The sequence below is a fragment of the Azolla caroliniana genome, unplaced genomic scaffold, assembly GCF_043228905.1.
Source record: "Azolla caroliniana isolate FFs.n. ecotype wild unplaced genomic scaffold, voAzoCaro1.0.p SCAF_17, whole genome shotgun sequence".
Classification (NCBI taxonomy): Eukaryota; Viridiplantae; Streptophyta; class Polypodiopsida; order Salviniales; family Salviniaceae; genus Azolla; species Azolla caroliniana.
In genome coordinates, this window is record NW_028230452.1 from 241,324 (window position 1) to 264,636 (window position 23,313).

A 23,313-nucleotide genomic window follows, 5' to 3' on the forward strand; every position below is an offset into this window, starting at 1 on the left:
CAAAAGGTTACTGTGGAGAAGCAACAACAAGAAGATGAGTTTACGCGACGGGTGCAACAACTAGAGTCAACAATCGTAATTTTACAACAACAAAGAGGCGAAGTTCAAGGAATTATCAAGGAGCCCAAAATCAGCCTCCCCACTAAATTTGATGGTTTGAGGGCGCATTTCCGAGGTTCCTTGAATCAAGTGCGGTTGGTAATTCAAATGCATCTCATGTGTTATCCAACATATGCATCTTGAGTCGGGTTTGTGGGCACCTTATTGACTGGCATAACGTTGTTGTGGTTTGCTCTATTATTAGAGACAAATTCTCCTCTACTCCATCATTTCGAGGAATTTGTCAAAGAATTTAAGGCTTGCTTTGGAGATACAGATGGGGCAAGAACAGTGATCAACAAGATTCGTACACTACGTCAAGGTGATCAGCCAGCATCGATATATGCAACCAATTTTCATCTCATCACAAGCAATATTCCTTGGGACGAACAAGCCCTAATGGAGCAGTTTCATTCTGGTCTTCGTAGCGATGTAAAAGACTTACTTCTTACATTCCCTGAGGATCCAAAATCTCAAGATTACAGAAGCTATTAGTCGAGCAATATGGTGCGGTAATCATCTTTTTGAGCATCGATGTGAACAACAACAACAAATAACAAGATCAAGATTCACACCAACTTATACATCAGTAACGGAGTAGTCATCTCCAAGGCAAACATATAGCCTTGCTCCAACTCCAAGGCAACCACGTAGTCCAGCTCCAATGGATAGGCCTACACCCATGGAGATCGATATGACCCAACGACGTCGAGCAAACCGTCTGTGCTTATATTGTGGAGGTCCAGGACATATAGCCATTCATTGCTCCCGTAGGCCAAGACGTTAGGTAAATCAAATTCACTATGACAATAAAACTAAGTCCAACATTTTAGAAGCACTTAGTGATCCTAATATTATGAATAATCCACCCTTGTCCAATAAGTTTGAAGTCCTAAGCCAATTAGAAGAGAAGTCAAACAAATAAGTCTGGCCAAAATAGGAGCCATTTGGTTGGAGAACTCTAGATCCGTACAACCTAGTGTAGGTTCCATTTCTTCCAAGCATGTTAGTAGAGTCTTCTTAGCCCAAGTACAAGTTAGGACACCGAGTTGTCAACTTCAAGTTCAAACCCTCTTAGATACTGGTGCTAATTCTTGTTTCATGGATAGAGATTTTGCCCAAAAACATCAAATATCCTTGCATACCCTTCCTTGCCCGGTTTCTGTAGTAGTGATTGATGGAAGATAATCGAAGAGTCTGAGCCAATACACATACTCTTAGGTGATTTAGGATGTGTAGTTTCCTTTCACATAATCTGTAGCTCCGAGCATCCAGTTGTCCTTGGTTTGCCATGGTTTCAGCTACATAACCCAAGAATCGATTGGAGGCGAGAAATTTGGTGCCCTTCATCAGAAAACATCATTGTTAAGGATCGAATCCAATACTCTTCCATTAAAGAATATAGTTCTACCACTGCACCATCTCCTTTTCATCAAATCTCAACCATTACATTGCAACAATTGTCCCAACTAGGAGGAAAGGACTTGGAACTTTTCTTATTTGCAGTATCAATGCCACCTTCTAGTGGCACTCACGGGAATATCCTTTACTCAACTCAAAAAGGCATTCACATCAGCTCCTATCTTAGCGCATATTGATCCCGAAAGGCCATTTACTATTGAGGCGGATGCGTCAGAATTTGCATTGGGGAGTATTCTATCATAACCAAGCAAGGACGGGCAGTCCCATCCAGTCGTGTTTCACTCACGAAAATTTACTAATGCGGAGATAAACTACAAGGTGCACGACAAGGAGTTATTAGTTGTGGTCGACTCTTTCGAGCAATGGCGACATTTCTTGGAAGGATCGCCTCAAACACGTTCGCATTCACAAGTGGAAGGATCGCACATTCCATTTATAGATTCCTTTTATAATCTTGCGATTTTAGACAATTTTCAAAAACTTGATACACCAATATCACATGTTTTAAATAGCATGTAAATTTTGCTAATTTTTTGAGATTTAACAAGTTTCAAAATGATAATTTCTAAAATTGAATAGTTTTTCAGTAAATGTTTAAATGTTGATGGTTTGCAGATATGAAATGTAGTTAACTTAAAGAAAATCACAATGGTTAACTCAAGGCACAAGTTAAGATTAATGGTTTCACCATCTTGATGAGATTACGATTACATCTTTTGTTAAACTTGAAAATGTTTTAAGTATAAGAGGTAACATTGCAATCCTTAATGTCATCATCTATAAATTTAGTGCTCATTAACATCCATAAATTCACAACTCAAGAAAGGTAGAGTCTATTTTTCAACACGAACACGAACTCGATACAATGTATCGAGTTTGTGTTGAAAAACAGAGTTTTCAACAAGCTTTTTTGGGGGGTTTTTTAAAAAAATTACTTTTTTTTCTATTTATTTTGGTTTTTTGTTGTTTTTTTTGAAAAAAAAATTTGAGCTGTGATAAATGATGAAAAAACCAGAGTTTTCATCACAAGTCAATACAATGTATTGTATTCATGTTTAAAATTATTATTTTTCCATAAAACAAATTTTAAAAATTTTAAAAAATTAGAAAAATATACTTTAAACATGAACTCGATACATTGTATCGAATTGTGATGAAAAATCTGGTTTTTATATGAACTCAAGCTCAACTTATTTTATTTTATGTTTTTTAAGTCCGGTAAAAAAAACTTTAAACATGAATTCAATACATTGTATGGAATTATGATCAAAACTCTGTTTTTTACATTAACTCGATACAACATATTGAGTTCATGTTTAAAAATCTTCTTGTTTTTCAAATAAAAGAGGTTTTTTAAACATGAACTCAAATTATACTAAAATCTATGTTTTTACAAGAGAAAATGATGCATATCGATACTGCAGAGATGTATGTTGCATAACAAGATACCTTATGGTGAACATGTGCATCATTGATTAACAAAAAATCATTAATAATTGTGTTTATGGTAATTGAACCTTGCAAATGTCATTTACATGGTCTATAAAGTATTCTCGTGGTTCTCAATGACCACTTCAAGCACTTAATGCTGATCTTCATAGTTTGGTTCATCTGCAACAGAGAAACATTTATGTGGAACAAAGGATAACAACACGAGCATAACTCAGGTGACAAGGAAACTTGCAAGAACTCAAGGTGGGGATATTAATAACCACACATGTAGATGGCCATGAGCTAGGGTACCAATTCTGCATTGGTAAAGTTTTGGACGTGATGATGCATTAAACCTTTGCAATACATCTATCATTGACATTAGTTAGGTGGATATCATTGTGTATGACTTTACACTGACAAAAGTTCGATGTTTAAGGATAACAACGATATACATAATAAAAGAGATATTACCAAGTCTAGAAGATATCTCAGATTGAAGGTGAAGAAGATTTACTACACACAATTTGGAGACACCATTTGGTGAAGACAATGATTTGATTAGTACATTTAAAAAATGAGGAGGAAGAGTCATAATTGTATATTATCTATAGCAGTGATTCTCATGAAAAGAATGATGATATATATGCAAATAACTCCCAAATGTATTTGTTGTGCAACTATGTGTAACAAATTTAGACAACATTTTATCGAATGAAATAAAAACGTTTATTGTTTTAAAATCCTCTGCTTTTGATTTCTTTAAGATCTAAAAACTTATTAGTTGTCCTTTTTCTTTAAAAATACACAAAGTTACTTTTCGTATTTCACCAAATTTTGGCATTTTTCAATTTTACCAAATGGTGAAATTTTAAACTTTTTCATCAAGTTTTAGAGAACATGTGATACCAGTATCAAGGTGTTTTGTGAAATGGCAAAAAAAACCCCAAAATCAAACAGAATATTCCTTATCCTTCCACTTGTGCGCGATCCTTCCACTTGTGAACGCGAATGTTTTCTCATCAAATCATCATTTATAGTGATCACAAAAATCTTCCGTATTTTCAAACGGCTCTAGTGTTAAATAGGAGTCAAGCTCGGTGGGCACAATTTCTAACTCGTTTTGATTTCAAGATCATTTTTCGCCCTAGGAAACAACAAGGGAAAGTGGATGCTCTGTCTCCACGATCATATCTCACACTTCGGCCTGGAGATCTGGCCTTCGATAATCAAAAGAAAATTCTCCTAGGACCATCAAAGCTACAAGCAACAACAATTTATGCCACGCCGCTTGAATCAAGCCTTGTGGATACTATTTGGCAATGACTTCACCCTTATGATTTCGCTAAGGATGTCTTAGCCCACATTAGTCCAAGCCATGCATCTTGCTCCACATTGCAAGGGTCATCTCAACACTATCAGGAATTCAAATGGCAAGATGGCTTACTCTTTTGCAAGAATCTCCTTTATGTCCCTGATAGATCGCCCCGCCTTCAAGTATTGGAGCATTGTCATGATGCCCTTATGGCTGGACATTTTGGTATTGCCAAGACAATGGAGTTGGAGAAGCGCTCGTTTTGGTGGCCTCATTTGCAAAACTTTGTTGAAGATTATCTTCGTACATGTGACACTTGTTGTCGAGCCAAAATACCCAAGCATCATCCTTATGGGTTGTTACAACCATTACCGCCTCCAACTAAGTCGTGGCAGTCTATTTCTATGGATTTCATTATGGATCTACCACCTTCAAAAGGATTTGATACTATTTTAACAGTAGTCGATCGATTTACTAAGATGGCGTATTTTTTACCATGTGTAAAGAGCATCAGTAGTCAGGAAACCGCAGATCTCATTATGCGTGAAGTGTTTCAACATCATGGTCTTCCAAATAATATAATTAGTGAATCGTGGTCCTCACTTTATCTCTCACTTTTGGAAGCACCTATGGGCAGGCCTCAAAATTTCCTACAAACTCTCTTCGACTTATCATCCACAAACTGACAGACAAACAGAGCACACAAATCAAACGCTCGGGCAATATCTTCGTTGCTTCATCAGTTATCAACAAGATGATTGGAGTAATATTTTACATCTTACTGAGTTTTCATACAATAACACGGTACACTCTTCTACCAAGGTTACACCTTTCTTTTCCTACACCGGCAACGATCCTCGATGGTGTATCCTAGATCTTCTCGCACAAAACCCTAGTGCTGAGCATCAGCTTCATCAACTACACCGGATCCAATTAGCGTTATATTCACATCTTCAGACAACTCAAGCACAACATAAGACTAATGTAGATCGCCATCATCTTAAGTCTCCTTTTAAGGTTGGTGACTGAGTATGGTTGCTTCGTCGTCACATCAAGACTACTCGACCATGTGAGAAACTTAATTACACATGCGGCTTCACCTAGTCTTTCATAGCTCTCTTTTGGAACCTTGTCGCACCTCTTCCATTCCTAATCGAGTTGTGCCACCTCCGCCCCCTATCCAACTTGCTGACGGCCCCAAATATGAGGCAATTGTTATTCTTGATTCTAAGATTGTGCGTAATAAGCTCTATTATCTGGTTGGTTGGGTAGGCTATCCTCCGAGTGATCGCACTTGGGAAACCATGCAATAATGTTTTTAATGCTTAAGCTCTTGTCGACAACTTCCATCACCGCCATCCAAACAAACCAGGCCTTACATTGTTAAGGCCAACTTCCGCTCGTCGTTCTCAAATGGGAGATAGTGTCATGAATACATAAACATCATGGCTTCACTTGGGCTTGAACCCAAGACCTTGTAATACATAATTAAGAACCCAACCATTAAGATAGCCTATGATCATATGAGATGATAAAAGTTATTTCTGGAACATTCTAGAACATTCTAGAATATCCTAGAACATCTTAGAATATTCTAGGTCTAGAACATTCTAGAACATTATAGAAATCTCTAGGCTATTCTGTAGGAACCTATAAATAGGGGCATACATGTATTCTCAAATCAATTCGAATCAACATCGGTCTTAAGATCTCATCGCCTATCTTGTATCCATTCTCATTCTACTTTAATACATTCATTCTTCTCTTATCATTTCATTCCTCTCTTCTTATGATCTCTTTATATCTTTCTTCTATCACTCTATCTTCTGTCTTGGTTCTGACAGGGTAGGGTTGATGCTTACGATGATAGTGAGTCTAGTGGTCCATTGACCACAACTACTTTTGATAGCTATGATGCCCCAAATCGGAGTAATGTTCTCGGTCAATTTGTCCTCCCTTCGAAAACCCTCCTTGATGCCGTCACGTAACAAGCTCAGTAATGTCGGAGACCATGTCATCCATCTAAGAAGAAGAGGAGATCGAAAAGGAGAAGTGAAGGAACAGTATACCTTCATGACAAAATGCTAAAACCCAAACGTGGGAAATGGGAGACCTCCATCTCCTCTAAGATGTTGAAACCCCTAAACAAGGAAGAGTTGAAGAAGAAAAGAAAACTAGAAGTGAAAATTGCGAAAGGAAATCCCAAATTGAAGAAGAAAACCTTGAAACTCCAAAACTCGAAGAAGAAGCCAAATTGTACTCTCTTCCCCTACTTTTATAGGGAGGGGTGCCTTATTTGCATTTAATGCAATTATTCCTCTTTTTCTTCGAAAAGCAAAAGGGGAATAAATGCTCCTTAAAAACGTTGGTGGTTGGACTATCAAAGAATCAAACTCTACACCCCCCTTGAACTAAGTGAGAATGGATATAATCATTTGACTATTCACTTCTAATTATGTTTTATAAATCATATGTTGAGAATCAAGCTCAACCTAGTCTAATGTGTGAACACGCCATTTGAGAATATATGAGCACTCAGTGATCAAAAATCACCATTACTCTCTACACATTAACTATGTGTCATAGAATCATATTCTATGACACATAACTAATGAGCTCAATATTCCCCATGACTAATGAGTCTCCAACAGTGCTGGACAAAGTCCTTTGAACAGTGTCAGTGTTCCGGTTACGGTGGGACTTTTGTCGACCAATGTGGGATGGGGAAGAGCCGGAATTTATTTCTGTTAGAATTTTCCAAAAATTGAAATCTAGCCTATTCATATTTTTCGAACCGGCTATTTATGGAATTCTTATATAAAAAATGTTTTAAAAAACGTTTTTATGTTTCTTTACCTTGAATTCCCTCTTTCCTCCTCAACCCCCTTTTTTCCCTAAAACAGGCAAAGCCCCCCGCCCTTTTTCTGCATAGCTTCATTTTGTTTGCTCGTGTTTCGCCATCGCTACCAGGCCCCAAGGTATTCTCTCTCTCTCTCTCTCTCTCTCTCTCTCTAATTCTTTTGTTCATCCTGCTTGTGTGTATGTAAGTCTAATTCTCCATTTGCTCTTGTTTCTCCATGGCTACCAGACAAATGGAGAAGGAAGAGCTCCTTCTCCATTTGCTCTTGCTTCTCTATGACTGTTAGGAAAATGGAAAAAGAAGAGCTCCTTCTCCATTTGCACTTGTTTCTCCATGACTACTAGGGTTCTCTCTCTCTCTCTCTCTCTCTAATTCTTTCGTTCATCCTACCTATGTGTATGTACTACTTAATCCCACGCCCACATAGATTTTTCGTGTGTTTTTGTTTTCTGTCTGTACTTAAATTCTTTCTCTGCTCACATACACCTCTTTCTAAGGCATGTCTTCCTTCGTCTTGTTGTACCATCTCTTTCTCTCTCTCCATTTCTATTCTCCGGTAAAGCTTTCTCCAGTCCCTCTCTCGCTCAATTTTTTCTGCATCTCTTTCTTCATTGTTTCTCATATGTTGTTTGATTATTTGATTGTTTCTCCCTCCGCAGATGTGGTAGGGTAACGCAAAATTTGATATTTGTGTTATGTTTTTTCCTTGGCTGTGAACAGGATAAGATTTTGCAGTTCCCTGAAAGAGTTCATACGGTTACTATTATGAATGATGAAGCTACTATCTACAAATCTCTACACATTGACAATCCAGCCGCAAAAGCGATAGTTGGTTAGTTGTCCCTTAACATAATTCTCTTTGCGTATTGTTCTTGACAGCATTGTTTGGGAAATATTGCGTGAGTTCTCTTTTCATGCATGAAATATAATAAGAAACCATGAGAAAACACTGCAACCTCACAAGAGTTGAGTAGGAAAAAATTGATCAGTATGCTAACAAAAGAACTACACATTTTCCTTATAAATGTTTTTATTCCCATTCGGCAAACATTCTAATAATACAAACCTCTTGTTGGAAATAAACCTTTCACTTTATGTAGTGGAAGTTGTGAGATAACACCTTATAAATGTGATTTATAAATATTTCTAGTAGGCAAGTTCGTATAATATGACTGTTATTTTAGTGAATGATGTGCCAATCTTTTTCTGGAGCTCTCCTTTTAGGGAGAAAACATGAAATGTTTAAGCTTCATGTCACTTTGTGTTCTTGTCTGTACAGATATATCGAAAGTTCAAGATGATGAGGTTGGAGATTGGATAACGTTAGTGGTCGTTCTAACATAGGAGCTTTTACGAGAAGCAGAAAAACTTAAAGCGAAAAACATACACCCCATGACCATCATTGAAGTTATTGTTTGCATCAATGTCAAACCTTCTACATTTCGATCTCTTTATCTAAATTCCTTTCTGTACGTAATGACTATGCCTATGAACGCAGGTTGGGACATCATATTGACATTAACATTTGCATACATTAAAAGTGATGCATAAAACTCTATTCAAATGGGTTTAGTGTATGTATATCATCAATATTCAAACATGCCTTTGTGTACAAGACTATAGCAGGCTATACAAGGTTGAAGGGAATGTTGGGTGAAGAAGCCCCAACATTTTGTGATGCTTGCTTTTCGAGTTTGCATGTAGTATGCCCACTAATCTTTTGAAAGAGAAAGGTCTCAATATCCTAGATGTGTTGATTGATGAGCTCAATGTTGTTGTGGGTGCTCAATTTGTCAGGGCAACATGGGAGCAAACATCAAGGGATAGAGAAATCGTTGGAATTTCCTAATTCTCACTCACATTCTAGGGGTCTTTCTATAGGCTAGTTTTGGTTGCTTTTACTTGTTTGGGGAACCTACTTGTATTCTTGGAGAGCGCAATAGCTCTTCTAAGAAATTTACCAATCAAATAAAAACCATATAGTACACTCCTTTATTTCAAAACTGTGTTTGAATCAAAATGTAATGCTAGTTTTGATCATCGAACAATGTATCAAAATGGATTATCATGCTAGTTTTGATGATTTGATTGATTCAGCAAATTGTTTCTTGTATTTAAAAGCCAGGATTGTGTCTTCATGATTGATATCAAGAAGCGTTGGAAGGTTTCGAGCATATGCAATGTCAAGGGATCATCCCAGATGAATAGTTGACATGTTGGCTCACTTGAAAAAGCAAAAGAGGAGCAAGGTGACGACGCGCTGATCAAGTCAAGAAGATGCAACTTCAACAAATGTCTAGAGATGAAGTCACATGTGCATGCATTTTGAAAACTTGTGGGTGCATTAGATCCGCAACAAGGGCAATGAGATACATTTCGATGCTGAGAGGAAAGGGCTTTTCGGAAAAAGCCAACTTGCTGGAAATGCACTAGTAGAGATGATTTGAAATGTGGCATGCTAACAAAAGTAAATGTAATGTTTGATAAACTTCCCATATGTGATACAGTGACATGGAATACATTGTTCACAGGTTATGTGCACTATGAGAATGATGAGGAGGCCCTTAATGCCTTTGAGTAGATGCAAAAGAAGAGAATCTCTTCTAATTTTGTCACATTTGTAGGTACTCTAAAAGCTTCTGTTAGCATTGGAGCAATAGAAAAGGGCAGAGAAATGCATGTAAAGATTGAGGAGATGGGGCAGGTTGAAGAGAAACCATATGAGAGGAAATGGAGTTTTACCAAAGCCTGTTGGAATTGCTTGTAGTCATACAACCATGGTAGATAAAGGCCAAATATATTGTGAAGCCATGGTGATGAGCAATTATTACAGAAGAATAATGGCGTAGTATCTATCCACATATGGATAACTACATGGATGAACAATGAGAAAGTACAGTTCAATGTTTAAGCCAATGATTACATGAGATGGAAAGAAGATTCATGTATGTGTTCACCATTCTTTGTAGTCTTCGAGGGTTTTTTTATTTTTATTTTTATTGGCCTATCACGGCTACAACCTTTATAAGGTTGTTACACTAATCATTTTGTCATGTATGTAGAATTTCTACTAATGAAGAATATGTTTTTGGAAAAAAAAAAACCTTTTCCTTAAATGACTTAGTTTCACCTTTACCTTAAGTGGCTCAATAGTTCTTAAAGGGTTTGACTTTGCTTTTGTTATACATAAATGGTCTGGCTTGGTTTGAAGGCCAAGAAACCAAACCAAACTAAAACATAACCGGGCTCATACCTACTTCTTGTTGTATGTTCTTGTAAACTCTTTGAGGACCATAAAACTCCATTGACCTTCTTCAATTTCTCGATGCATTAGAGAATGCAAAAGGTTGTTTTCTTTATCCCGTAAATCACAAAGTAGAACTTTCTTATGTAATTTCTCTATTTTATTTGGTGAGTTGCTAAAGGTCTTCCTAGATTCCATGGTGCAGAATTTATACCAAACAATCATGTATGTATGCATAGAATGTAATATTCGTGTTCATGCAAGCATTCAAACGTTTGGAAATGAACACGTTTGAAAAGAGAAAAATACATGGTCCTTTTTTTTTGTTTATTGTCATTACAAATTTAGCTTACCCTAGTGGTAAGGAGTCATGCTATTGTTGTCTATGTCTTGGGTTTGATTCCCAATTTTCTCATCTCTCTCATTAGTACCATGTCATAGCAAAATTTCACGTTAGTGTCATAATAGTTTTTTTCTTTTTTCTTTTTTCGTATTATTAGAACTAAGCACAACCTAGTGGTAAGTTGTCGTGCTACTATTACTTGTGTTTGGATTCAATTCCCAACTTTCTCATATCCTCTTGTTAGTGTCATGTTCCTTTTTCTTTCTTTCTTTGTTATTAGAAATTAGGTCACCCTAGTGGTAAGTTGTTATGCTACTACTACCTATGTCATGGCAAAAATTTATGTTAGTGTCATGTTCCTTCTTTCTTTCTTTCTTTCTTTGTTATTAGAAATTAGGTCACCCTAGTGGTAAGTTGTTATGCTACTACTGCCTATGTCATGGCAAAAATTTATGTTAGTGTCATGTTCCTTCTTTCTTTCTTTCTTTCTTTGTTATTAGAAATTAGGTCACCCTAGTGGTAAGTTGTTATGCTACTACTGCCTATGTCATGTTTTCTTCATATTCTCAAATATACATTTTATGAGTTTTTGAACGTTTGATTATAATTTATAATGACATATTTTGATTCCGTCTTTATAGTTCATACTCATTTTTTTGTAAAGTTCTAAAGTGAGGATGATAGAGATGTCTTGATTCTTAAGAAGCATCCCAAAACTATGCATGTGATACAATGCAAATATTGCAACCATACTAGTATTGGTGGTTCACAATGGATTAGAGTCCAGTTATTGGGATTGAGAGTGAATCAATATATAATATAGACCACAATCAATCCAATCCAACTTTGAGATGATTTATCACACACGTTTGATTGAATCATTCTGGAATGCGAATACACGTATGATACGTATGGTTCATTCTATTTATGTATGCATGCATGGAATTCTATTGAATGGTGTTGAAGAGGCACACACAAGTTCTCAATCAATTTCGTAGCACGTATTGTATTGTATTTGTATTGTATAGACTTGAAGATATCGTTATTTACGTGGTGGAAGCCAACCCGCCCTTCCATCACTCTTTGCACCGTTTCCCATATGTATGTATTTTGACGTCGTTCTTATAACGTTATTACGATGACATGTACATACATATATGATATATGTATGTATGTATGTATGTATGTATGTATGTATGTATGTATGTATATTAATGGTCATAAGACCCATTTCCTTTTTACAACACCCACTTGTTGCTGCTGCTGCTGCTGCTGTTCTTTTCTTCTTCCACAGCGAAGCTTATTTACATGGCTGATGCAACGTCAAAGAAGAAGAAGAAGACCAGCAGCATTCCCGTGGTGCTGATAGGCTGTGGTGGCGTTGGCCAGCAGCTCCTTCACCACATCATAGCTACGCGAGCTCTCCATGCCAATTCCCAGGTCAGTTATAATAACTATACACACCCGCCTTCTTCTTCTCCCATCCCGACTGGTTGTAGACCCAGTCATCTCATATCTTCTTCTGTGAGGTCATGGATTTTCATCTCCTTCTGAGATCACATCAAGGTTCTTATCACAGTGTCCAAGAGAATCCCAGACATTGAATTTCTCGTAAAATAATGGATGCATGTCACATGCTACTTCCTCAGGAAATCGACACAGAATATGCCACTTCTTCATGAAATGCACAAAATTTGCATTTGTTTTCAGGAAATGAACATACTACTTCCCACTTCTCAATAACATTGTACAAAGGTTGCTTATCCTTCAGGAAACTATAATTTTAGTTCAACTTGCCTTTTAAAACGAATGGATGGATTCCTATCAACTATATCAATCATCATTGCAACAGTGTCAACAATTGCATTTAAGATCTGTATTATCACCAAAAAATGGACATACTGCATGGCTCACATGCAACTGACATTTTTCTACTAGATTCACAATGCCGCAAAGGAAAGAAAGTTATACATTTTTCTCAGATTTTCGATTCTCAAAAAACCTATTGGTCACATATTATTCCATCTGCTGCAGCATCATTTAGGCTCCTCTAGAAACGAGCATTTCTTCTTCTTTCTTTGAAGTAACTGTTGTACCTAAAATGTGCTTTTTTGTCATATGAAACTAACGTGATCATTAAATGATTAGAATTTTTAATACATCTTTACATTTCAAATTCCTGTAACAAAAATGTTGAACTGTGACAGGAAGTACACATTTCCATTAAAGCTGTCTGTGACAGTAGGTCTTTTGTAATAGGGGGTGGTGATGTATCAGAACTTGATGATACAGTTCTTAAGAGAATTCTTGTTGAAAAGGCCTCAAAATCTCCACTTTCAAGTCTGCAATCATGTGGTAATCGCCAAAATTATGTTGTTTATCAAGAAAAGTTGCATTCCTTTAAAATCCTTTGAAAAAACTGCATTTAGAAAAATCTGACTACAAACTTATTCTTTCATTTATGTGTTGCAATAGCAGAAAACTGTTAAGGACAGTGGTAAGATGCCAAAGACACTAGCAATAGCAGAAAAATAAACATAACAAGAACTATATTTTTTAGTGAGGCGGAAAGCCTTTAAATACAAGAATGAGAGTGGGTTTTATAACAAATGCACTTATGAGAGGGAATAAAGTATGCCTAGAAGCATAATGAGTTGAAGTAGCAGAGAGAAAGAAAACAATGTTGTAAATGTTGTAATGAAGTAGTGGCAGTTTTAGAAAGTCAAATGAAATAAATGCTGGAATAAAGTAAATCTTGAGAGAGAGAAACATGTATAGAGTGTGTAGAAGGGAGAGATTAGTTTTGGGGCTGCCACCCTGGAGCACCTCCTCTCAGCTCCAGAATAATTCCCCTAACATTGAGATGAGTAAGGAATTAATCAATAGTGTCCCTAGGAAGTTGCTTGGTAAAGAGGTGAGGCACATTTTCTTGAATGGAACAGTAGTAAATCTTATAATTTGATTAGTGAGAAGCTCACAAACAAAATGGTAGTGAACTTCAATGCGTTTAGTCTGATCATTGAAGGAGGAATTGTGTGCTAATGCACAAGCACTTTGGCTATCAGGTACAACTCAAATAGGATTGACCTGTGGAATTCCAAGATGTTCAAGGATTTGTCTTAGCCATAAGAGTTCGCAGCATGTATCCAAATAGGCACAAGATAAGCTTATGTAGACGAAGTGAAAACTGAAATTTTTTTCTCGGACCTTCAAGAAACCAAACCTGAGTCTAGCAAGAACAATAGCCAGATGTAGACCCCCTTAGGGTTTAGGGTTTAGAAGGGTTTTATGAAACGGATTTGGTTTTGTGACAGATGCATTTATGAATGGGGATAAAATATGAGTAGGAGCATAATGAGTTAAAGTGGAGTAGTGGAAAAAATAAAACAATGTAGTAAATTGTAATGAAGTAGTGGAAAGTTCTGAAAATCAAATGAAATACATGTTGTTAGAGAAAAACATTTAGAGAGAGTGTACAGGGGAGAGATTAGTTTTGGGGCTCTCAACCTCCAACAATTTACATAATCAGAATGGATTTAATTGAAGGATACAACATCAACGTCTTTGAGAGGGAGGGTGAAAGTTGGGATTTATCCAATTACCTTGAACAGTGGAACCATTCCACAGGTATTGTTTGAACTACATTTTTGTTAGTAGACTAAGGATAAAAAACAATACATCTTAATTATAAATACAGGATGATTTTTGCAGGCCTGGTTGTGGTTGATTGTTCTGCAAGTGACGATACAGCGTTATTGCTTAGTAGAGCTGCAGGATGGGGTCTTTGTATTGTTTTAGCAAATAAGAAGCCATTGACCTCTTCTATGGTGAGCTTTCATATTGTTTTCGGCCATAAACTGGAATATACAAGGAGTCATCATCCTTTTTCTTTAATACAGGATATATATTCTGAGCTGTGCAAAAGAAGGCGCAGGATACGCTATGAATCTACGGTACGATTAAGTAATGGAGATGACTTGGAGACAGATGATGACTAAATGGTTTTCATATTTGATTAGTGGTTTACATTGCAATAAATTGATCTTATCTGGTTTCCTGGAGATGTCCATCCTCTTACATCATATTTCATGTTGGTGAATTTATGTGTTGCAGGTTGGAGCTGGCCTTCCAGTTATAACTGCTTTAGGTCGTTTTTTAACAGCTGGAGATCCTGTCTATAAAATTGTTGGTGCTTTAAGTGGTGAGGCGTGATGTCTTCATAAGGCCTTCTAACAAGGTAACTATGAGAAGTATTACACCATTTTGCTCATGATGCAGGTACATTAGCCTATGTTATGAGCAATTTGCAAAGAGGAACAACATTCAGCTCAACAGTACAATTAGCTAAGTCTCATGGCTATACTGAACCAGGTTATCAGCATACACTTGACAAGTTTTCTGGCCTGAAGAATATTTGTTTACATAGGCTTTATGTGTGAGTACTAAATCCATTGGGACTTATCTTCTCTGTCAGACCCACGTGATGATTTAAGTGGCATGGATGTTGCAAGGAAGGTACTCATAAATTTTGTTTAAGGTCTTTTTTTCTAAAGGTCCGTTTTTATCATTCATAAATCCTGTTACAGTTATATTCTCGTATTTTGTATAGGCACTCATTCTTGGTCGTCTTCTGGGATGGCATATTGATATGGGAGACGTGGAGGTACATTTTATGTTTCTGATCTTATTGGAAAAAAATGAAATATTTTTATTTAATTGTCACTATACAACATATGATTGTTGATGTGTCTTCATCTACAGACAAAATATTGTACTTTGCATTTCACATAATAGTTTCCAAAAGATTTCCTCTTGAAACATTATCGAGTTGTCTATCTATCTCATCTATCTGTTTTGGTTTCTGTCAACAAAAGGTGGAAAGCCTCTTTCCTGAAGAAATGGAACAAGACAGAATGTCATTAGAACAATTCATGCTTGATGGTCTTCCCTCACTAAATGAGAAGATTGATAACCGAGTTAATCTGGCAAGATCAAGAGGCTGTGTCCTGTGTTATGTTGCAACCATCAAGGAAGGAAGGTAAAGTTGTATGCTTCAATATGAATCATTATATGCAAAATTTCATCGCATTGTTTAGGTTGATACGCATATATATCCAGAACTCATTTTTTAGGAAGAATGCGAGCACTCCATGAGACTACTCTTCTATGAAGTTATTATTTGAACAAGTATATTTTCACCACTTTGCACTGAAAGAATTGCATATAATTGTAGCATAAATTTTGAGTTTTCTAGATTTTCTTAACTTTTGCCATCCATGTCTTCTAATTTTCTGCAGGTGCAAGGTTGGAATTGAAGAAGTTCCGTTAGAATCTCCCCTTGGTCGATTGCAAGGCAGCGATAACCTGGTTCTCTCTCTCTCTCTCTCTCTCTCTCTCTCTCTCTCTCTCTCTCTCTCTCTCTCTCTCTCTCTCTCTCTCTCTCTCTCTACCCAAGGATTGTCAAAATCATTGAATAAAGCAGCCACAAATGCCTTTCCACACACAACGGTCAATCCCCCCAAACTTGGTATGTCGAGGAATGTCCTAGTTGGTATTTTGAGGAATGCCGTGATACACACAAACAAGCAACCTTTCAACGGCTCGTAAGGAAGAAGAAGAGATTGTATTTAGCTTAATTTAACGATCATTTGTATCGCTTGTTTCTAGGACAAGAAAGTAAAAGAGCATGGAAAATGTTTAATGAGAGGCAACCTTCCCCACAAGTAACATCACCTCAAGTATGGCATGAATATGCAAAGCTCCTATATGATATCGCGAGGCAACCTCCTCTTCCCCGCCCACATGGCTCACGCCCACATGAATGCGCCTTTTTTACTCCACAAAATCTAAGAAATGCCATTTATCAATTACAATTTGGGAAGGCCTAGGATCATGATTGGGGAGCACTTTATCTATGCCCGTGACATCTTGCTCCCATTGTTCGCACACATCTTTAATAGAGCCATGTGTTTAGGTTTCCCTACAAATGGACTCAGCATACCATTGTGCCAATCCTCAAGAGTGGAGACCCCATGATGCCAAGCTATTGGACAATCATGTTAGGAATATGTCCATACTATGGGAGGAGCTGACTAATCGGACCGAGAGTCGACAGTCGAAGACAATGAGTAGCCAACTGGTCGGGCCGAGAGCCAATCGTCGAAGACATGGAGAGACGGCTAAGAAAGAGTCGACATGGTGAGTCGACAATGTTGCAGATGTAATCCAAGTCGAAGACATGACCGACTTGTTGGGCCGACCGGATGGTCGATGACAAGACTGACTAGTTGGACCGACTGGACAATCGACATAAGAATCGGCTAGTTGAATTGATTAGTCGACCAGTCGGTTGATTAACTACTATTATTAGTAGCATAATAATATGAATGAAAGTAGTAGAGACTACATTTGTAAATAGCGCATACAATGTATAATTATAAATACACTTGGGGGAAACATAGTAGTGTAGAGCTGTAGAACAGAAAGAATAGAATAGCGTGGTAGAGAGTTGCAGAGAGAGAGAGAGAGAGCTAGAGAGGAGCGCCATAGCCAAGTGAGGTTAGACATCAAGAGCCCTGTGTGGCTGATGCACTCTGAGAAAGAGTGTTGTATTCTGATCTCATCTCGTATTCTCTGTTGTATAGTGGAATCTCTGTTCCCGTGGTTCTTTTCCCATTTAGGGTTTCCACGTAAAACTCTGAGCACTGTGCATTTGCTGTTTTTTGTCTTCCGCATTGTTGTGCATTTTCGAGTTGGTTCTTCTCACGAATCATAGGGATCGAATCCCATCAAACTGGTATCAGAGCTTGAGGTGCAAGCATGGAAGGAGGTGTGAGTGGCTTCCCAAGTATGATAGTTCTAAACTCTCAGAACTATGCAGACTAGAAGATAAAGATGGAGGACCTTCTCATAGTCAAAGACCTATACGAGCCCATCGACAGAGCAGAAATACTCATGGGGGTATTAGAGTCTGAATGGAAACTTCTGAATAGAAAGGCGATGGCCACCATCAGACAGTGCGTCAATGTAAGTGTCCTTCAGCATGTGGTGAACGACACAAATGCCTACGAGATGTGGCAGAAGCTGGCAGGCCTATATGAGAGGAAGAACGCCCTAAACAAAACATCTCTTATGAGAAAGATTTTGAGGCTGAAATACAAGGACGGGGATAGCATAGTTGAGCACGTAAGCACATTCATGAGGTATGTGAACCAACTTGCGGCAACCAAGTTTCCCTTTGAAGATGCAATGCAGGCCATACTACTACTATGTACCCTACCAGACAGTTGGGAGAACCTGGTGGTGACTCTCAGCACTTCGTGTCAAGAAGAGAACTTGTCTTTACAAGCCGTAAAGACAAGCTTCTTGAACAAAGAGACAAGAAGAAAGGACAAGAGTGTCATGTCTCAATCAGAGTCAAACTTGATTCAACAAACCGGCAGAGGAAGGAACCGGCAAAGAAGTCCACAAAGAATGGACAACTCCCAAGCCAGGTTCAAGTCCAAAGGTAAGCTAACATGCTTTCATTGTGGAAAACCTGGACACTATCAGAAGGACTGCCGATACATGAGGAAGGACAAAGGTGTCAGTAATGGTGTCGAACCCAGGAAAATTTCTAATGAAAAGGGTACCTCAGCCGTTACTACAAGTGCAAAGGAGATCTTGTTCATTTGTGAGCAAGCAAGAACAAATCTTGCAAGTGAAGAGTGAACTTGGGTAATCGACTCGGGGGCATCTTTCCATATAACTCTATCAAGAGAGTGTTTCTCGACTTACACAGTTGGGGATCATGGCTATGTAAAGATGGGAGATAATGGGGAGTGCAAGATAGCCGGCATAGGAAGTGTATGCATGATGACGTCAACATGTTGTCAATTGACTCTAAGGGAAGTTCTACAAGTCCTCGATATCAGATTGAATTTGATATCGACTAGAAGGCTACGATGGCAACTTCCGAAACGGCAAGTGGAAGTTCTGCCGAGGAAACATCATATTGGCCCGAGCACAGAAAGAGGGCACATTGTATATGATGCATGCCTGACTGTGCAAGTCAGAAGTGAATGTGGCAGCCGCCTCGAATGGAGAATTACGACATAAGAGACTAGGCCACATGAGTGAAAAAGGAATGTATATCTTGGCTGACCAAGAACTTCTCCCATAAGTGAAAGGAGTACACTTGGAGAAGTGTGTTGACTGCTCAGTTGGAAAGTAGAACAGAGAAGCATTCCACACAAGACCACCAAAAAGAAGAGAAGTTGCATTGGAACTAGTACACACGGATGTGTGCTATGTAGATGCTCCATCGCATCGAGGTGGACAGCACTTTGTAACGTTTATTGACGACTATAGTCGGAAGACCTGGGCCTTCGTACTGAAGTCGAAGGATCAATTATTGTCAATGTTCAAGGAGTTTCAGGCAAGAATTGAACAAGCGTCGGGTTGGAAGTTGAATGTTGTTCGAACCGACAATGGTGGCGAATATAGAGGCCAGTTCAAGGAATACTGCAAGGCCCAAGGTATTCGAATCGAATACATCGTGCCAAAGACCCCTGAGTTAGTGTTTATATGATGAACAATATATGATGAACAGGTCTCCCTTAGTGCCATTGAAAGGTGATGTCCCACAGAGGGTGTGGACAGGAAAGGATGTCTCCTACCGACACCTGAGGGTGTTCAAATGTCTGGTGTATATGCATGTGGCTAAGGATCAGAGGTCGAAGCTTGACAATAAGCTTGCATATTCATGGGATACTCGGAGGACGAGTTCGGCTACAAGTTGTGGAACTTAGTCGATAAGAAAGTAGTGAGGAGTCGGGACGTGGTCTTCTTGGAAGACAAGACGATTGAGGGCTGGAGGCAACAGAAGTTGGAAGCAAAAGGATCAGAGGTCGAAGCTTGACAGTAAGTCGAAACCATGCATATTCATGGGATACTCGGAGGATGAGTTCGGCTATAGGTTGTGGGACTTAGTCGATAAGAAAGTAGTGAGGAATGGGGACGTGGTCTTCTTGGAAGACAAGACGATTGAGGGTTGGAGGCAACAGAAGTCAGAATCAAAAGGATCAGAGGTCGAAGCTTGACAATAAGTCGAAACCATGCATATTCATGGGATACTTGGAGGACGAGTTCGGCTACAGGTTGTGGGACTTAGTCGATAAGAAAGTAGTGAGGAGTCGGGATGTGGTCTTCTTGGAAGACAAGACGATTGAGGGCTGGAGGCAACAGAAGTCGGAATCAATTTCCCAGTCGACTCCCACTACTATTGACTTAATGCCAAGTGAACCGACACAATCGGTTCTTTGGAGACAGCCAGTCGGCACAACCGAATCCGAGTCGGTTGACTCGGAGCAACCGACCAATACAAATGAGTCGGAATCAGCAGACCTATTAAAGTCGATCCAGGAATACGAGATGGAATCGGCTAACCCTCAGCAACCAATCAACACATATGAACCCGAGCCAAGAGAAGAGTTAGTAGAGACATCCGAACCGGAGCCGACAAGGAGTGGAAGGAGATACCCACTTAGAGAAAGAAGAGCACCGACTACATATGCCAGTCAATGCATCCTTGTGACTGATGAAGGTGAACCTGAGTGCTATGAAGAAGCCATAGCTGATGAGCACAAAGAGATAGCAGAGTGCAATGCAAGACGAGATGGACTCCTTGCACCGAAATTATACCGACGAATTGGTGGAGCTACCAAAAGGTAAAAGAGTAGTCAAAAATAAATGGTCAAAGTCGATAGAAAAAGGGGGTTTCGACAGAAAGGGTGTCGACTTCGACAAAATATTCGCACCAATCGTAAAAATGACATCAATCCGAATTGTTCTGAGCATAGTTGCCAGTATGGATCTGGAGATCGAACAGTTGGATGTCAAGACAACATTCTTGCACAGGGAACTAGAAGAGATCTACATGCAGCAACCCGAAGGCTTTGAGGAGAAAGGGAAAGAGAACCTGGTGTGTCAACTAAAGAAAAGCTTGTATGGTCTGAAACAAGCTTCACGCCAATGGTACAAGAAGTTTGAGTCCTTCATGCAGGAACATAAGTTCCAGAAAACATAGGCAGATCATTGTGTGTTTGTCAAAAGGTACGATGAAGGTGACTTCTTAATTCTCTTATTATATGGGGATGACATGTTGATAGTCGGATAAGACATGAAGAGGATCGTGAGCTTAAAGAAAGCTCTAGGCAAGTCGTTTGCCATGAAAGTTCTTGGACCGGCCAAGCAGATCTTAGGTATGCACATAGTTCGGGACAAAACTAAGAAAGTGTTCTGGCTGTCACAAGAGAAATATGTGACAAAGATCTTGGAGTGGTCACAAGTGGATACTCAGGTACTTGAAAGGCACCTCGGGGGTATGCCTAAGGTATGGTGTCGGAAAACCTATGCTCGAAGGGCTTACCGACTCGGGCATTTCGGGGGATGTAGACTCTAGCAGATCCACTTCGGGGTACGTGGGGAGCAATGTTGTGGCAGTCACGACTGCAGAAGTCTGTGGCCTTGTTGACCACAAAGGTAGAGTACATGGCAACGGTAGAGGCCGGAAAATAGCTTATTTGGATGAGAAATTTTCTCAGTGAGTTGGGGATGAAGCAAAGGGAGTTCTTGCTTCATTGCGACAGCCAAAACGCCATACATCTAGCGAAGAATGTTATGTACTGCTCCCGAACCAAGCACATACAGAGAAGGTAGAGTACATGGCAGCGGTAGAGGCCGGAAAATAGCTTATTTGGATGAGAAATTTTCTCAGTGAGTTGGGGATGAAGCAAAGGGAGTTCTTGCTTCATTGCGACAGCCAAAACGCCATACACCTAGCGAAGAATGTTACGTACTGCTCCCGAACCAAGCACATACAAAGAAGGTATCACCGGTACTTATTTCTCTTTGTATTCTGAAAAGCCTTGACATTGTACCACGTGCTCAGCTCATGCAACGATTAAAAGCCTTCCGAGCTCCAATACATATGCAAGGGGAATCTATCCTCTATATGAATCAATGTTACAAGAAGTTCAAACTCCTATGGATTGTTGAATGTCTTGGCTAGCACAATTGAAGTAAAACAAGGATACACAGCATCACAAACTCTCTTTGTTCTTATATAGATGAGATAGCTAATTACATGGAGAGATTGGGTAATTCAGAAGCATGCTTAGCAATGATAACCATACCAATATTATTGTATGCCAATGACATTTTCTTGAGCCCGTGGTTATACTGATCTTGGTGCCCTTGAAAGATAATGTGCATATATGCAATTTTGAGAACCTACGAACTTTATGGCTGTTTGATGCACTTGTCCACCAACACTTCTGTGTGTAATAGAGTTTTGGGAAATTGAGGCTTCATAGGGCTCATAACTAGACAGGTTCAAGAGACATTTAGTCTCAATGATTACCGCATGATACGGTGTAAACCATGCATTGTTCCAATCAGGGTGACTATTATCCAACCAATTTAGGAGCTCCAATCAAATGTAACAATGGTTCCAATCAAATGGCATAAGTATAAATGCATAGACCCCATGCATAAGTATAAATGGGATTGTGCACACTGGAATTGTCAGACAGCATACAACCACAACTCATAATCGAAGAACCACTACAACATTCTTTAGTTTCATCACTCCTCAAGCGCTAAGTTAATCAGTGCATCAAAAGTGGGATTACTATAAATTGGGCAATAGCATGGCCTCTTGATGACAGCCCTATCATGCTTTTTCATTGACTAACAAAGGCCATTATCACCTTGCACCAATGGTGCTTCATGGACATACGAGAACTCTCCATATTGGAGTGGCCAATGTTGGTGATTTTTCAAAAGCAATAAGTTTCAGTGTTTATAAATAATATGAGATGCTTTAGTACCTTTGTTTAGTTATATTTATTTCAGTTGGTAGTACTGAAAAATGAGACAACATTTTGAGGTGTAATTTCTTATTTCGACCTTATAGGCCATTTTGGGCCCTTAAAAGTTGTTGATATATCTTTCCTCTCTCTTATAATGTCATTGTGAAAAGGATCGTTATACATTTGGGATTTGATCTTTTTATCGTTTCATTATCTGGTTTGTATGTTAAGTAATGGCTGTGTAATAGAAATTGTATTTATAGACTATGCAAGTTTAATATTTTGACTGATCCAATTGCTATTGTGTAGTCTTCCCATTACTAATACAAATACGGATTCTTTTTCGGTGCTGATTTATGTGAACAGGTTGAAATATACAGCCGATGTTATAGTAAATCTCCATTTGTCCTTCAAGGAGCTGGAGCAGGAAATGATACAACAGCTGCTGGTGTCCTTGCAGATATCATGGACTTCCAGGATTTATACTAGCCATGGATTAAGAAAGGTCTTAGTGTTGCCTCAAAGACATTGAACTTGCTACATAATGATTAAACTTAATTTGCAACGAGTTGCAAGCTCCATCCATAAAAAGCCTTATCAACTTCACCTTGAAACAAAGACTAATGTTGTGATGAAGAAAATATGTTTAGAAATCAAACATTTGTTATGTTTTTGTAATTCTTGGAAATTATATTTCTGGCCTCTCGTCAATTGAAAACTCATTCCTCATAAAAACATAATCATGCC

The 23,313-nt window shown here is 38.6% G+C and overlaps 1 protein-coding gene across 1 annotated transcript; it reads left to right on the forward strand.

The window, feature by feature from the left end:
• The first annotated feature begins 11,946 nt into the window (after positions 1-11,946).
• On the forward strand, positions 11,947-23,164 carry LOC147852587 (Glyceraldehyde-3-phosphate dehydrogenase-like family protein). Its single transcript, XM_087333454.1, has 12 exons — positions 11,947-12,154; positions 12,922-13,069; positions 14,261-14,341; positions 14,426-14,541; positions 14,614-14,667; positions 14,828-14,915; positions 14,993-15,085; positions 15,189-15,229; positions 15,324-15,377; positions 15,589-15,752; positions 16,012-16,081; positions 22,933-23,164. Exons 1-12 carry the CDS (start codon positions 12,023-12,025, stop codon positions 23,053-23,055), a joined length of 1,164 nt encoding a protein of 387 aa, XP_087189580.1. The 5' UTR covers positions 11,947-12,022; the 3' UTR covers positions 23,056-23,164.
• Positions 23,165-23,313: the final 149 nt, after the last annotated feature.

Coding starts and splice junctions, on each gene's coding strand:
- LOC147852587 (XM_087333454.1), top strand. CDS start 12,023: ATGGCTGATGCAACGTCAAAGAAGAAGAAGAAGACCAGCAGCATTCCC. Junction 14,542..14,613: donor AGCCATTGACCTCTTCTATG/GTGAGCTTTCAT, acceptor TCTTTAATACAG/GATATATATTCTGAGCTGTG. Junction 16,082..22,932: donor TGCAAGGCAGCGATAACCTG/GTTCTCTCTCTC, acceptor TTATGTGAACAG/GTTGAAATATACAGCCGATG.